Raw genomic sequence first — 16,158 nt, 5'->3', positions numbered from 1 at the left:
GCCTGGGATTGAACCTGGGCTGGGACCCTTCTGCATGCCAAGCAGAGGCTCTACCACTGAGCCACAGCCCCTCCCCTAATTCACCCATATTGTCCAGCCCACCAGCTTAGATCCTCTTCTGAAGCCTTGCTCTCTATGATATGCTAGGGTATTTGATTTCAATGGTTTGCACCGCTGGCAGTCGAGACGCAAAAGGAATTTGGTATTAATTCATACTTGATAAATGCAAGAGGACATTTGCTTCACGTATACCCCACCTTTCTCCTTAATGGGGACCCAAAGCGGCCCACGTCACTCTCCTCTCCCCCATTTTATCCTCGCAACAACCCTGTGAGGTATTTTAGGCGGAGTGGTGTGGGACTGGCCCAAGGTCACCCAGCGAGCTTCCACGGCAGAGCGGGGATTTGAACCAAGTTCCCATCACTGCACCACAGTGGTTCTAACTTGATGCCTGCCAAAACAAATGGCGTCGATCCTCCCAAACTCCCAATCAAACTGGAAGGCCAGTTGCAAACGTGTGCGACTTTGAAATATTGGCAGATGTTGGCTCCAAATAAACTTATTCAGATGGGGAGGTCTTCGAGTTTTACAGGAAACCTCCTCCTGATCCAACCTGCTCGCCTCAATCTTTTTGCAAAATATTACACATCCTGCACTTTCAACCCAGCGCTCCTTCCCCCGCCGGGCTGGATTCTTGCACGGTTTCTGTAATTCCCGTCTGGCTCCCCGAATCTCTCTGCCGAGACATTCGTTCCCCGAGGAGAGGAGCTGCCATCTTTAATCACAGCAGGCTTGTGGGGCTCTATGATCAAAGATGGCAACGCCCTGGGAGAACAGCTCTTGCGGAGAACGGTAGGCCGGGTCGTGTCAATTTGGGGGCGGGGGATGATAAGTGGCGGCAGATGAGGAAATTCTCCCCCTCGTTTCCCTTTGAGAGGAAGAGCAAATGAACAAGCGGAAAGGTGCAACACCGCTGCAAGCGTTCCTAAAGAGCGTGGGCGCCCACCAACGGCAGCTGGGGTTGTTCAAGGACAACCCGACATACCGAACTGCCACCCTGATAAGAGAGAGGTCACCAGGAAGGAGTTATCTTTGAAGTGCTCTCGGCAAGGAGAACAGCACCCTTTCCCCAGGTATTCGAAGTTCAAAACTAATGGGGCCTGGCCAAGAGAGCCAAGTTAAGTAAATATATAGAAGACAGCTGGGTTTCCGACTGTAATATAGATTGGAAGGCATGGTCAATATATACAAATCAGTATTTCAGGGACAGGAAAAATGACCCTGGGCTTTAGAACCTGAACTTACTAAACTGTAGACTAAGATGAAAATAGCTAAATAATAATTAAAGTCAAAACAGATAAAATTAAAGTGTTATTCATAAAAGAAATAACATATATAATATTCTGTTCCGTATGAGGAGAGTTGGAAGTCGGTTTCTGTAATGTTTTATATTTTACTTTTTCTCCCCACCCCTTCACTTTCTTTCTTTTTTGTGTACTATGCTTCTTTCTATAATTTGGTATATTCTATAACTTTTTGCATACTTCAATAAAACTAATTAAAAAAAATAAAACTAACACGCTCACGTTATGTTCAGGTTCCACGTTTTCCTTGCTACGCCCATCCCGGCTGCTTTTCTGTGGAATGACAGGTGCTGGCCGAGTTTCCTCCCCGTGTAGATCCAGCTGTAGGTGTGATGGGGAGTGTGCCAAACACGGGCTGAATGGGGGGGGGAGGGCAGACCCCTGTGCAAAAAGCGGTGCGCGTTATTCAGGGACTGGGGGCAGGGGAGCCGAGGGCAGGGCAGGGAGGTGGGAGGGAGGGAGGCCAGGGCCTTCCAAAGGAAGAGCCCTGTGAAGACAGGCCCAGCAGGAGCTCCCTGACTGCTGCGGCCAGCGAACAAAAGGTGACCCAGAAAACTGGATGGAGTCGAAAGCCCTTTTCATGGGGAGGGAGCTGCCACTCACAGCCAACCCAGTAGGGCACTTCCTGCAGGGCTTGGCCAGGAAGGTGCCCTGTTCACACATGCTTGTACATGGAGAGGGAACGCCCTTTGCAAAGAAGGGTCCCGGCTAGCAATGCTGTGTCAGGATATCTCAGTGTCTATCTCTGTGCTCCAATAGGAAGCTGTCCTCCTGTTGACAGCCAGCGTGGTGTAGTGGTTAAGAGCAGTGGTTTGGAGCGGCGGACTCTGATCTGGAGAACCAGGTTTCATTCCCCACTCCTCCAACATGAGCGCGGAGGCTACTCTGGTGAACTGGGCTGGTTTCCCCACTCCTAAACACGAAGCCAGCTGGGTGACCTTGGGCTAGTCGCAGCTCTCTTAGAGCTCTCTCAGCCCACCTACCTCACAGGGTGTCTGTTGTGGGGAGGGAGAAGGTGATTGTAAGCTGGTTTGATTCTTCCTTAAGTGGTAGAGAAAGTCGGCATTTAAAAACGAACTCTTCTTCTTCTCCCTGAGGGTGTGTGAAAGACCTCCCTGGGGGCGAGGGGCAGCGTGCCCCAGCCCCTAACGTCCACCCAGGAATGAGGGGCACACTCTCCTATTGCAGGGGGAATCCTGTGCTGCTGTTTGCAACTGAAATCCGCATCCTGCCTGCCAGTGACAGACAAAAAAGCAAGGTCCCTGTCCTGAGGAACTTACAATCTAAACTTGGACAAAGGGGATGAAAAATCAGACTACAGGGAAGAAAAGCAGTTAGATTTCATGTGCATAAGCTTGGATCCTAACCACCTCTTCTGCCTGTGGCAGTAAGGGGGGACAGATGGTACTTGGCAATTCCCCAGTCCCACTGCAGACTCGAACTCTGCTCCCATGGTGTGCCTGGGGGAACCCCAGGAGCAGAAATCTGGGCCAGGGCAGGCTGCAGTGGGATTGTGCTGACTGGGAAGCAAACACTCCACACTCTAAGGGGAGACATGATGGAGGTCTATAAAATTATGCATGGTTTGGAGAGAGTGGGCAGGGAGAAGCTTTTCTCCCTCTCTCATAATACTAGAATGCGGGGTCGTCTGCTGAGAGATTCGAAACTGATAAAAGGAAGTATTTCTTCACACAACACATAGTTAAATTGTGGAACTCCCTGCCCCAGGATGTGATGATGGCTGCCAACTTGGAGGGCTTTAAGAGGGGAGTGGACATGTTCATGAAAGAGAGGGGTATTCATGGCTACTAGTTAAAATGGATACTAGTCATGATGCATACCTATTCTCTCCAGGATCAGAGGAGCATGCCTATTATATTAGGTGCTGTGGAACACAGGCAGGATGGTGCTGCTGCGGTCGTCTTGTTTGTGAGCTTCCTAGAGGTACCTGGTTGACCACTGTGTGAACAGACAGCTGGACTTGATGGACCTCGGTTTGATCCAGCAGGGCGTCTCTTATGTTTCTATGTTCCTACTCTCACCACTGTTATTATAATGGGGGGATTTAAAAATAAGACACCCCCCAAAAAAGTGTGAAATGCTCCATGCCAGAACATTATTGCCTTGGAGTTTTCATTTCACTTTGCACAGGTCAGCGGCAATTCACAAGCACTTGTGGTTTGCATCCTGTGTATAAAAAAATAGCACTTAATGTTGTACATTTGGTGAGCTGAGGGAGACGAGAGAAAGGAATGTCCGCAGGTTTAATTGCCTTTCCTAGTAAAAGATTAAAATCTTATTTTAAATCCTGGTTTTCCGCCCCCGAACGCTGAAGAGATTGTTTTGTTTTCGCAAGCACTTGGCGTTGTTATTTGCTATTGCCCGTTTGTGGAATTGTCCCAGTGACCCCCTTTAAAGTTCAAAGGAGACAGTTAACAATTTTTTCCTAAACCAAGGAAAGATCAAAATTTAAAACAGACGTGTTTTGTTCTTTGGAAACAATCACATCTGCTCTGATAGGAAGTCTGGCTGAAAAACATTTCCAAGGATCACATTTCACGCTCGAGGTAGGAGCTGCAGATACAAGGAATTAACCGCAGCATCCACTGCCCCGGGAGGCCATTCCAGTGGGTTTTTAAAAGGAGATTAGATAAACGTCTGGAGGAAAGGCCTGTCAATGGTTCAGCACCAGGATGCCTAAAGGGAACTCCCTTGTTTAGAGGCAGTCTATTTCTGAATGCTAACGTGGAGGGGCAACAAAATGGGGACACATCACCACAATCTGCTTTTTAGACCTTCTTGGCGGGGGGGGGGGGGGTCTAGTTGCCTGCTGAGTGAAAGAAAATGCCGGAATATACAGACCACTGGTTTGATCCAGCGTGGCTGCTTCTTACAGTCTTCCGCAAGGCTCCCTAATATGGACTAGCAACCTCCTTGTGTACTCTGACCCTGCTTTTGCGCTCACAGTCATGCGAGTTACTGAGCAGCAACAGGACTGATCCTTCCCCTAAGCATCCCGTGCTCGGGAAACAGGCTGGAATTCTGCACATGCCCCATGCCAATATGTTCGGGGAGGGGGGAGAGAAGGGACTTCTACCCCTTCTTATCCCAGAATCTTCTGATGCGACTTTTTGCATGTCTGGAGTTCGTCTCTGCAAAAAACAACAGCAGAGCATTCTTAAGACACCCTGGCCACCGGATCACCTTATTCTGTGGCCTTCGCATGTTCACAGCGACATCTAGTGGGAAGCTCTTCACACTCCCCTGAGCGTACAGCAAAGTACAAAATATTGTGACTGAATTAAAAAAAAAAAGATATGTTCTCAGTGTCATCCTGATATGTGTACAAATCTGTGGCCTTTTCACAGGAGTCTGAAAATCTGTAACACATTTTTACAAGCTCACCTCAGAAAACGGCACAGGACACGGTGCGGGGCTGGCTTCTTCCTGCCTGCTCAAACACAGCGTTTTAGGGAAATGCCTCAAAATGCACAGACCGCTATTTGCACTTCACAGAGAAGAGGGAGGCTTTGTGCATACCATGACTGCGTTGTGCAGTCCTGGGACAAATGCTTCCCCTCTTCATGGACTAGGACCATGAGTGAGGCCCTGGAAGCTGGCCCTCAGGAAACGGGAGGGACGGGTCTACCACACCCACTCAACCCTGCCTCTAGCAATATTCAGGCAGGAGCTCCCCAGCTGCCTGGATACTGAATGCCTCCTTTTTCTTAACTTTCTGAAGCCTCTCTGCTGCTCTCCCCTGGGTCCTAGGGCCTTGCCTCTCTCGAGCAGGATGCCCAGAGAGTAGGAATCATTCCCAGCTGCCCCACACAGGAACTCTGTATCAGACATCACATTTTACAACCTGAAAGCCAACCCTTTGTGCTCCCAAAGATGGCCAGTACCCAATGACGGTTCAGAAGCCATAAATCACAGCCAACATAGAAGAACTGCTGCTACATGTATATTTAATTGGCTGTTTAAGAACATACCCTGGACCGATTCAGTTCCTGGTTCCATGCAGAGGATGTATTTTGGACAAAACCTCCAAGGAAGTTATTCTGGGCACAACTGCAGAAAGGTCTCCGGGTCTACTTCCTTCTCTCCGGAGCAATATTATCTTCAGAAATCTGAGCCGCGGTAATCTTCCACAATTCCTGGTTTGGGGGAGACACAGATTTTGAACAAAACCTCTGAGGCTTATTAACATCATTAAAGGTAAAGGTAGTCCCCTGTGCAAGCACCGGGTCATTCCTGACCCATGGGGTGACATCACATCCCAACGTTTACTAGGCAGACCATGTTTACGGGCTGGTTAGCCAGTGCCCTCCCCAGCCATCTACACTTGACCCCCAGCAAGCTAGGTACTCATTTTACCGACCTTGGAAGGATGGAAGGCTGAGTCGACCTCAAGACGGCTACCTGAAACTGACTCCCGCTGGGATCAAACTCAGGTCATGAGCAGAGCTTTTGACTGCAGTACTACAGCTTACCACTCTGCGCCACAGGGCTCTCATGAACATCACTGTCAGAATATCAATCCAAACAGACCATTTAAAGAGCGAGTGGTCCCTGTTTTCCATCTAGGACCTGTAACTTCATTATCAGGGCAGATGCCATCTTTGCGTGGGAGCTCCCTTTCCTTTGAGTTACACTGTGCGGAGGGGGCGTCATACTTTGCAGAAGGACTTATCCTACTGACTCCTACGAGATGAGATGTTTTGGAATGTGGGTACCCAGAACTTCATGAGGCTGCCTTCCCCATCTTCTACAGTCACATACACGACTGGCTCGCACACAAATGCTGCAAAGGTAGACTAAGACGTTGGGCTAACGGAGCCAGTTAAACTACCACGTCCAGTTACTTCGATCGGCGTGAAATGTCGCTAGCGGCAGCAGCCAAAACAACGAGAATACAAATAGCTGCAGGTTCCTCAAACGAACCTTATGAAATCATAAGGGGCTGTGGGGAGGGGCTGTGGCTCAGTGGTAGAGCATCCGCTTGGCATGCAGAAGGTCCCAGGTTCAATCCCCAGCATCTCCAGTTAAAGGGACTAGGCAAGTAGGTGATGTGAAAGACCTCTGCCTGAGACCCTGGAGAGCCGCTGCCGGTCTGAGTAGACAATGCTGACTTTGATGGACCATGGGTCTGGTTCAGTATAAGGCAGCTTCCTGTGTTCATTTCAGGTTTCCTTCATTCTGTGCCCCCCCCCATTTTTCCTGCAAACCGAGTTGCTGAATTTTCATACCAGAAGATCCCAAATGAGGGGTGAGCTCTTCTGAAAGACAGTTTCCCCAGCGCTGCTGATCTTACCCCTAGAAAACCCAGACGGAAGGAAATGCTAGGTCTGCCGTAAAGTATCCCACTGACACAAGTCCTAGTGTGGCCTCTGGTTTAGCTTTTTGACCGGTCGATGGTGGTTAAACCAAGAATCAACTGGAGGGCAGAAGTTAATTTTCCAAATCACGTTACCCACCAATTGCTCAACTCGCTCATAAACGATATGCTGAGGAAAGGAGAGGCCAAGAGGCTCGACGGTGTATCTCATTTTGCCGTCTCTGATGTTCACCAGGTCATCCAGCGTCTTTCGAAAGTGACTATATGCCTCACATGCAATATCCATGTGTCTTAAGGTGAAGTTGAGCCTGGAAGGGGGGGGGGGGGAGAGAGAGAGAGAAAGACAAAGAGACAACAAAGAATTCTTATTCTGCTTCTCCAAAGCAGCTTTTACGCCGTCGACATTTAAAGCGAGACAATGGAACGATAATTCGACACACCGCCAGAAATCCCAATTCACAAATCCCTCCACATTCACAACCTCCATTCTTCAACCCTCATTGTTTTGCGAGCTGTTCCCGTAGGCTTAAGGATAACTCCTCCAGTAGGAGTTTAATGAATCTGTATACACACCCTCCAAATACACTGGTCTGAGGCAGTTCCCATTGTAAACAGAGAATTCTCTCTTAAACAAATTCAGTTCTGCAGCCTTGCAGGAAGATTAGTAAGGGTAACATTATCTTCACTTGCTCGGGACCAAAATTAATGGGAGATACTGAAAAGGCCTGTGTACAGGAAGGAATGGATCATACTCTGGTAGGAGAGGGGGTGGTAAAGAGTCCCTTCTTTTGAGAAATGAGGCTGCTACACGGAAAACTTGAGGGAGGGGGTCCCAGATCGTGAAGGCCTTAAAGGTCAGCTCCAACTTCTCGGACTGGGAAACAGGATCCCAGCGAAGGGACATCAATATGGGTGCAACGTCTCCCCGCCGGACAGAAAACAAGAACCTTCTTCAACTGGAGGAAGAGAACTCATCTCTGAGAACTCATCGCTACACGCCAGAGTATGTTTATGTGCTTTGATGGGTCAAGGGAAGTTCAGGGAAATTTCATGGTTAGCAGCCTCTCAAGTCCCCCCTCTCTCGACAAGCGCTCTTAACAGAATTGCAGCAAAGTGGAATCTTGCGCTATGATTTCCATCAAACAAATCCCACCAACTTAATTCTGCCTTGGTGAGCACACTTGTTTTCCGTACCCTCCAAAGAGCAGTTTGCTCTTATGAATGCGGCGCAACTCTAACAACTTTGTTTTCTGTACTCTTCGAGGAATGGCCTCTTACAAATGTGGAGAGAGACTAACCAGTCTGTTCTGGAATGCCTTCTGGAAGCTTTTTGAGAGCGCAACACAACGGCCTGCTCCAAAGCTGAAAAAGTAGCTCACGTGGATAACAATCGTGACACAAGGGCTGCGGTGGACTGTGCAGTTCGAGGCATCACTCACCTCTTTTCTATCGACAGGTAGACAGCGCAGGGGTTTTTCAAGTTGTGGGTGACTCGGTACAGCGTTCTGAAGAAAGCGTCTGTTAGATCTTCATCGTAAAATACTGCGACGGAAAAGAGAAAGAAAAAGGTTACAAGGAAACAAAGGACTGGGAAACAGGATCCCAGCTAAGGGATGTTAATATGGGTGCAACGTCTCCCCGCTGGACAGAAAATAAGAACCTTCTTCCACTGGAGGAAGAGAACTCGACCATGTGCATGTGAACTTTGAGTTCTGTTCCAAAGTTGATTTTTAACAATGTTTTCAGGCTGTTATCCATTTTAAGACTTGATCATATGAAAGCTGCCTTATACTGAAGTACACCACTACTCGCCCAGTTCCATCTCTTCTATCCGGCAGGGGCTCTCTGGGGTCTCAGGCAGAGAAAAGCCTCTCTCAGCACCTGCTGCTCGAGATCCTTTATCTGTGAGATACCAAGGAGGAGGTTGTTGAACAACAAGAAGTGCTGAGTCATGGTTTGAATGCCTGTTCGGGATGGGGAGGGAAGGGTACAAGCATGCGTTCTACTGGGTGACCCTAGGCCAGTCACAGTCCCTCAGCCTAGCCAACCTTCCTTCAGACTTGTGTGCTCTTCCATCCTCTTTATCCCTCCATCCCCTCTCACACCACATTCCCCTTCCCTTGTCCAAGCTAACCACGCTACAGCACTGGGCATGAGCTGATCTTCATGCTAACCATGGCTAGCTGCAAACCCAAGTTGCATGGTCAGCATGATAATTGGTTGCATGCAGTACTGTACCATGGTTGTGTGTGTTAAGTGCCGTCAAGTCACTTCCAACTCATGGCAACCCTATGAATCAAAGTCCTCCAAAATGTCCTATCTTTGACAGCCTTGCTCAGATCTTGCAAACTGAGGGCCGTGGCTTCCTTTATTGAGTCAATCCATCTCTTGTTGTGTTTTCCTCTTTTCCTGCTGCCCTCAACTTTTCCTAGCATGATGGTCTTTTCCAGTGACTCTTGGTACCATGGTTAGCTTCATAAAAGGGAATGCCATTGATCTGATTTATGTGTTTCGTGTTTGTTTTTTTAAAAAAAAACTATTGGTGGGGAGGGGCTGTGGCTCAGTGGTAGAGCATCTGCTTGGCATGCAGAAGGTCCCAGGTTCGATCCCAGGCATCTCCAGTTAGTGGGACTAGGCAAGTAGGTGATGTGAAAGACCTCAGCCTGAGACTCTGGAGAGCCGCTGCCAGTCTGAGAAGACAATACTGACTTTGATGGACCAAAGGTCTGATTCAGTATAAGGCAGCTTCATGTGTTCAACCTCACAGGACTGCTTCGGGGTTAAGTGGGGGGGGGATCATGTACACCACCATGAACTCCTTGGAGTAGGAAGGGTGGGATAAAAGCGGGCAGATATAAGTTGGGTCCATAAGGTTTGCAGGGAGGGGACAATTTGGAAATCCTACTCAACCTTCCTCCCCCACCAAATTGAAATACTCAAGTGGGCCATTTCTCCTTAGTTTTAAGACCAACAGACCCCAAAGACTGTGGGCTTAAACCGCCCCTCTAAAGCCTCGATTCTTCCGTGAGATCTCCACAGACACCCTTCCTTACCATCAGCAGACAGAATCACAGTGGTGAGGTCGTGCAGCTCAGCAATCTCTTGGTCAGACCAGCTGTAGGAAATATCAGGATCTGCAGCAAATTAAAAAAAGAAGAAGGGAGAACTCAAAGCTATTCACTGCAGCAGAAAGTTCCAACCCAGCACAAATCTGGGTCTGGCGATCCCTGCCCCTTGGTAGCCCAGGAATAATGGCTCTAATCATGGGCAGAAAACATAAACTGCCAACTTTTAAAACATTCAACCTACCAGTGCAGAACTCATCTTTCAGCCAGTCCAACACCCTGACCTTAACTTTACTTCCTGTAAAATCAGTAAGCGGCAGAGAGGACAAGCATTAAAGAAGGTTAATTAGGAAAAGGAGAAATAAGTTCTTACGTTAAGAAATTTTAAAAAAACGCAGAAGACAGGAGGGAATTCTAACCTGAAAACTAGGAGAAACATTAATAGTGCCGTCCTAAGCAGAGTTTCTCCAGTCTAACCCCATTCGTTTCAATGGGCTTAGACTGGAGTAACTCTGCATAGATGAACTGTAAGTGAAGGGGATTTAACCTTCCCACCTTTCCAAAGCTTTGGGAATTGGAGTCTTGTGAAGACACCCATCCTTCCCCCTCCACATTTATTTAAAATGTTTATATGCCCACTTTTCTCCCAGGCAACAGGCCCGCCACGTGGTGAACAGATTCAACGTCAGATAAATCACAGGAAGTTTTAAACATTAAACCATTCAAACTCCCAGCAGTTAATGGGTCCTTGTACCTTCATGGAGTTTGCCACTTTTACACGCATTCAAAAGTCCACAACCCCACAAAAGAGAAACATTGAAATACATTGAAATTCAAGGGCGCAGGTATGCCCAAGGGGGGGGTGTCTTTTGTTTGAGCGGCAGACTCCCAGCCCCTTTGAAAATCCCCTTTGCTTCAGAAGAACTTGGCTTCCTGGCTGTGGTCGCTGCGATTTGAGAATTGCGGGCCCAACGCCCCACTGCCCCGGTAGAACTAGAGACCTGGTACTTTGTGCCTTATCCTCTATGAAACGTTGCCAACCAGGTACAATTTTACTTGCTCAGATTCCGAGAATTCTCCAGCGGTAAGCCCTAACACTTAAACACAGTTAGACCTGTAGTAATGGCACACCCAAGGAAACGCTCGCAAGAGGAACACCCTGGCCCAATCTTTTGGGCTTACACAGACCCCTTACCGGCTGGCTCGGCGATGTGTTTGTTCATGGCTACGTTGCGTTCGCACATGTCCAGGAGATCTTCGCCAACATCTGGAAAAATGTGAGAAGCCAGCATCATGGTCCTTTGAGCAAAGACAGGAGGAAATGGAAAACGCAAAGCAGAAGGCACGCAGAGCAAAGGGACCTATCCGACGAAGGGAGGTCTGACTCTCGAAAGCTCATGCCCCAAAAGTCCTGCTGGCCTCTAAGGTGCTTCTGGACTCGAATCCAGCTCTTCCACTGCAAACCAACACAGCAATCCTTCCCAAAAACCAAAGACAGATGCCCCTCAAGTTTCTCCTCCTGCCTTTAGATGTTTCAACTTGACAGACTGCCCTTCAAGCTCTTAAAAAAAAAAAAAACAACCCAAGAACAACTGTTCTGTTTTTTATTTGATTTGGACCCCGCCTTTCTCCCAACGGGGGCCCCCAAAGCGGCTGACATTGTTCTCCTGTCCCCCCTTTTTATCCTCATAACAACCCTGTGAGGTTGGCTGGGCTAAGAGAACGTGACGGGCCCAAGGTCACCCAACGAGCTTCTGTGGCACGAGTGGGGATTCAAACCCCGGGTCTCAGAGATACTAGTCTGACACCCTTAACCGTGACTCTACACTAAGGTACCTGTGCAGAAAACAATCTTGGCAGCCATCGCCATGGCAATACTGACAATCCCGGTACCTCCCCCAAGTTCGAGAACGGTGCAGCCTTTGAAGAGGTCTCGCTCGGAAAGGATGTAGTCCACAAGCAGGAATGCCCCTCTCCAGACCTTCAAAAGAGGGTGGGGGGGAAGTCACTGATAGTACAGGACGGCATGAACCAAGGATAAGGGGGCGAGGGTGGCAAACAAAGCTACCCACCTGCTTGCCAACATCTTCTAAAGGGGTTGCCATGGTGTGCTCTGGAACAAAGCAAAACAAAGCTCCATTCACCGGTTTATTTCATTCTAAAACCTCTCTCTGTGAAAGGCATTAAAGCGTTTGCTGGGGAGTGACCGGCTCCACACAGGACCCCTTTGCATGTGATCGTGGTAGTTTTATTTGGATAAATGTACTGGTTTGCTTAGAATAAATTATCCCCAGGATTGAGCCTGTCCAGGTAACCCTTCCCCTTGGTACCTTGGGGGTGCTGCTGGATCCTGGCCTACCTTTGGAGACTCAGGCCTCCTCTGTGGCACGTGGTGCTTTTTGTTAGCTTTGGCTGACACTCCTGCTATACATGAGCGGTGGCCATTCCTCAAAGAGCAGGATCTGGCCCCTCAGCAATCCACGCTCTGATCACATCCAGGTTGGATGACTGAAATGACCTTTATGTAAGGCTACTCACAAATAGACCTGTACTGTAATATGAGAAGGCTTTAAGAGGGGAGCGGACATGTTCATGGAGGAGAGGGCTATCCATGGCTACTAGTCTAAATGGCTACTAGTCATGATGCATCCCTATTCTCTCCAAGATCAGAAGAGCATGCCTATTTTATCAGGTGCTGTGGAGCACAGACAGGATAATGCTGCTGCAGCCGTCTTGCTTGTGGGATTCCTAGAGGCAACCTGGTTGGCCACTGTGTGAACAGACTGCTGGACTTGATGGGCCTTGGTCTGACCCAGCAGGGCTTTTCTTATGTTTTTATGAGAACCTCTGTTGTTGCTTTATGTGAGGCTACCATTTAAAACTGTATGGTTGTTCCAGTATGTGGCAGGGATCATCCTGGAAGATCTGCATTTCCGGGTACAATTGCAAAGTGCTGGTTCTAACTTTTAGGGACCTCAGTGCCTTCACATCAAGCTGACTTATACTGAACCAGACCCTTAGTCCATCAAAGTCATTATTGTCCGCTCAGATCAGCAGCGGCTCTCCAGGGTCTCAGGCAGAGGTCTTTCATATCACCTACCTGCCTAGTCCCTTTAACTGGAGATGCCGGGGATCGAACCTGGGACCTTCTGCATGCCATGCGGATGCTCTACCACTGAGCCACAGCCCCTCCCCTAATTCACCCATATTGTCCAGCCCACCAGCTTAGATCCTCTTCTGAAGCCTTGATCTCTAGGCCTCCGCCTTCAAAGATGAGGTGTGTGGCAACCAGAGACAGGGCTTTTTCAGTGTTGGCACCTTGCCTGGGAAATGTTCCATCCCTTGAGGCTCGTCCACCCAGAATTACATTCGGATCACACGACATTACTGACCGATTTTAATAACATCACGGCTGCTGTTTTCTGGCTCTTCCTCTTCCAAGACATCTCCGCCTTTGGTCAAAATGATGGGACACACTTTAACCCTGGAACGATCCTCCGCTTCTTCGCCAGGCAACCGGGGCTTCCTCACAACCTCCAAATCCCCGTCTTTGTCCAACAGAGCTTCGATCCCTTCAGAAGCCTTTCCTTCCTGGCCTGAGTCGTTTCGCTTACCCTCCTCTTCCAACTTCTCTCCATGTGTGTGCGGGCACTTAACGTTTCGTTTTTTAAAGTCTTTCTCTTTTTCCTCGAGGTTCTGCTGACTTTTGTCCAAAAGGAGACGGAACTGCGACAGGAATACTAAAAAAGGAAGAATTAGAGGTCTGGCAATGCTGCATTAGGAGCTCAGTCACCGTAAATATTTAGTAAGAAGAAGAAGTTGGTTTTTATATGCCGACTTTCTCTCCCCATTAAGGGAGAATCAAACCGGCTGACAATCTCCTTCCCTCACCGCAACAGACACCCTGTGAGGTAGGTGGAGCTGAGAGAGTGTGAGTAGCCCAAGGTCACCCGGCTGCTTCACATGTAGGGAATCCAGTTCACCAGATTAGCCTCCGCCGCTCATGTGGAGGAATGGGGGAATCGAACCCAGTTCTCCAGATCAAGAGTCCACCGCTCCAAACTACCGCTCTTAACCACTACACCACGCTGGTAATCCGGGAAGCACCATATAGCAGACATACACGCACCAAAAAAGTGCTACAAGACTGACAGATCACATGGCCACGGGAGGTCATTAGCTGCTTGCTTGGGTCCAGGCACTGTTTTTAATGTAACGGCTGCGGAAAAAACCAGCCATGGCAAAAAGGACTGCACCTGCAAAAAGTCACAGATCCTACGGAAAGATTACCTGGCTGGCCGACCGAGTTCAGTCTCACCATAAAGTGCCTTTTGCTGGGGGTGTGCATGTGGATGTCAGACAGCACGGTATCGCTCCGAAACGTCACCTCATCCATAGCCTCTCTCTCTCCTGCAGCTGTTATGGTGCGCCGGTGACGGAAGCATCTGGAATCGGAAGACGCAAATTGCTTCAGATGAAAAAGAAGCAGAACAACAAAAAGGCTCTCTGGTGGTCAACCTGAGACCCACTGGAGACTTGCGGGCAAAGAACTGGTTATTTCACACCAGTGTGCACTGTGCCATTTCCTAAACCTCTCCGGCCACTGATTCTGCCTGCTCCTCGGCCCTGTGTGAAGTCTGACCCTCCGGCTTCATCAGCCTTCCCGAGCGGAACTTCTGACATGGCACAGTGGGTCCAGCAATAAAGCGGCTGCTGCGGGAGGTGGGGACAGCCACAAAATAATTGCCAAATCTCAGCTTCAGTAACACAGTGTCGATCCTTGTGCTGTGGGGGCAGCTGCCACCAAAGCGGCATTTTAAAAAAATCTGCACAGCCAACCAAAGCGCCAATGGTCAATCAGAAGCCACCCACTTCCTAAAAATATTTGTTGGGTGCCAAAAAAAGCACCACACTGGGAACCCCTGAGCTAGATCATGGGTCTTATCAGTGGTTGGTCCGGTCCTCCAGAATGGCCTGCCTGAGTGGGTACAGAGGGGTCTTTATTGGCTATCTTTGGGAAGGACTGCAGGACAGTTTTGCTTCAGGAGTCATTTGCTGGATGCTAAAACTCTCAGGCAGACTTGGCTGTGGTTCTAGTCTGCGTGTTTCTTTGTAGTCAGGGCAGCAGTTTTCATCTGTGTTTTAAAATCCTCACTTCAATTTGTCATGGTTTGTAGCTTTTATTTGTATCTGGCATGCTTGTTTTTTATCTTGACCATTCCCACTTTGCCCAACAGCCCTTGCAACTGATTGGCCCTCATCTACAGGTCCAGAAAAACTCAGCAGACATGAGTACTAGGTTTTTGTCGATGGATAGAATCCCGGAAATTACTGAGCATGTTGCTGAGTATCTTGTTATTGTTATGAAGATAAAGAGAGAGAGACAGAATGGTGGTATAGGATAAGAACTGTGACTATAGATATGTACCGGTGTATTTGACATTAAAGGGTTTGGATGGGATTATCTGCCTGTTATATGCGAAGGAGGCATTTAGCAATTTTATTGAAGTAGATGGATAGCTCATGATAGAATATGATTTTCCTTTGGGGTTTGTATTATCACATGTTAAAATGCAGTTACTATGCCAATAAAGGTTTATGTATGTATGTATGTGTGATCTTGACAATTAACTTTTTTTGTGGTCTTGCAACTTGTTGCTCTGCTGTCACCTGCCTTGAGGCTAAGGGTGTTACCGCATTATGTATTCCCAGCGATGTATTAAGAGTTTGAAAATGTTATAAAAAATACTGTTCACACTTTCTATGTATTCCCACCGATGTATTAAGAGCTTGAAACTGTTATAAAAAATACTGTTCGCACTTTGTTTGGTCCCTTTAGCTGTGAAGACGTCTTCCAACCATTTTTTAGCCGTGGCATCCAAAAACCCTTTTAAAGCGATGTTTTTTATAACATTTTCAAACTCTTAATACATCGCTGGGAATACATAATGCGGTAACCCCCTAAGAAAGGGAAGGCATGCTGTTAAAACATTTTAAATAAATCAATAAGCAAGCCATTCCGTCACACCAGGAACACATGCCTATTTTAGCCTGGGGGGTGGGGGGTGGGGGAAGTCACTGCATAACCTTGTGAATTTCCACACATCCCAATTCAGTTAGCATCACACAGTGTTAGACCACCAACACAGCAAGGAGGACGCTCAAAATATAATGAACCCCCAAAAGTGTTGCACAGAGGTTGCTTTTCAGAATGCAGCTTTTTTTTTTTAAAAAAAAAAAGCCATTCGGTGGGGCTCCTGGTGACGAAGGCCGAGCAACCGGGATGTCCCATGTGAAGGGAGGCTAGCGGCCCCTACAGTCAAAGCGTGTGGCTAGGGAGGGGAATCTCTCGATGCTTATGGGCGATAGCATTACGTATGCCCTGCAATGG

General features: G+C 48.2%; 1 protein-coding gene across 1 annotated transcript; it reads right to left on the bottom strand.

The window, feature by feature from the left end:
• Positions 1-5,455: 5,455 nt before the first annotated feature.
• METTL22 (methyltransferase 22, Kin17 lysine) lies at positions 5,456-14,175 on the bottom strand. The gene is made up of 10 exons (XM_056866441.1): positions 14,058-14,175; positions 13,160-13,507; positions 11,840-11,880; positions 11,604-11,748; positions 10,963-11,034; positions 10,012-10,065; positions 9,756-9,836; positions 8,142-8,244; positions 6,842-7,010; positions 5,456-5,521 (listed from the first exon to the last, which is right to left on the bottom strand). The coding sequence occupies exons 1-10, from the start codon at positions 14,161-14,163 to the stop codon at positions 5,456-5,458; spliced, it is 1,185 nt and encodes a 394-aa protein (XP_056722419.1). The 5' UTR covers positions 14,164-14,175.
• Between the last annotated feature and the right edge of the window lie 1,983 nt (positions 14,176-16,158).

The sequence above is a fragment of the Euleptes europaea genome, chromosome 21 (genome assembly GCF_029931775.1).
Source record: "Euleptes europaea isolate rEulEur1 chromosome 21, rEulEur1.hap1, whole genome shotgun sequence".
Lineage (NCBI taxonomy): Eukaryota > Metazoa > Chordata > Lepidosauria > Squamata > Sphaerodactylidae > Euleptes > Euleptes europaea.
This window is presented reverse-complemented; position numbering and strand designations above follow the sequence as displayed.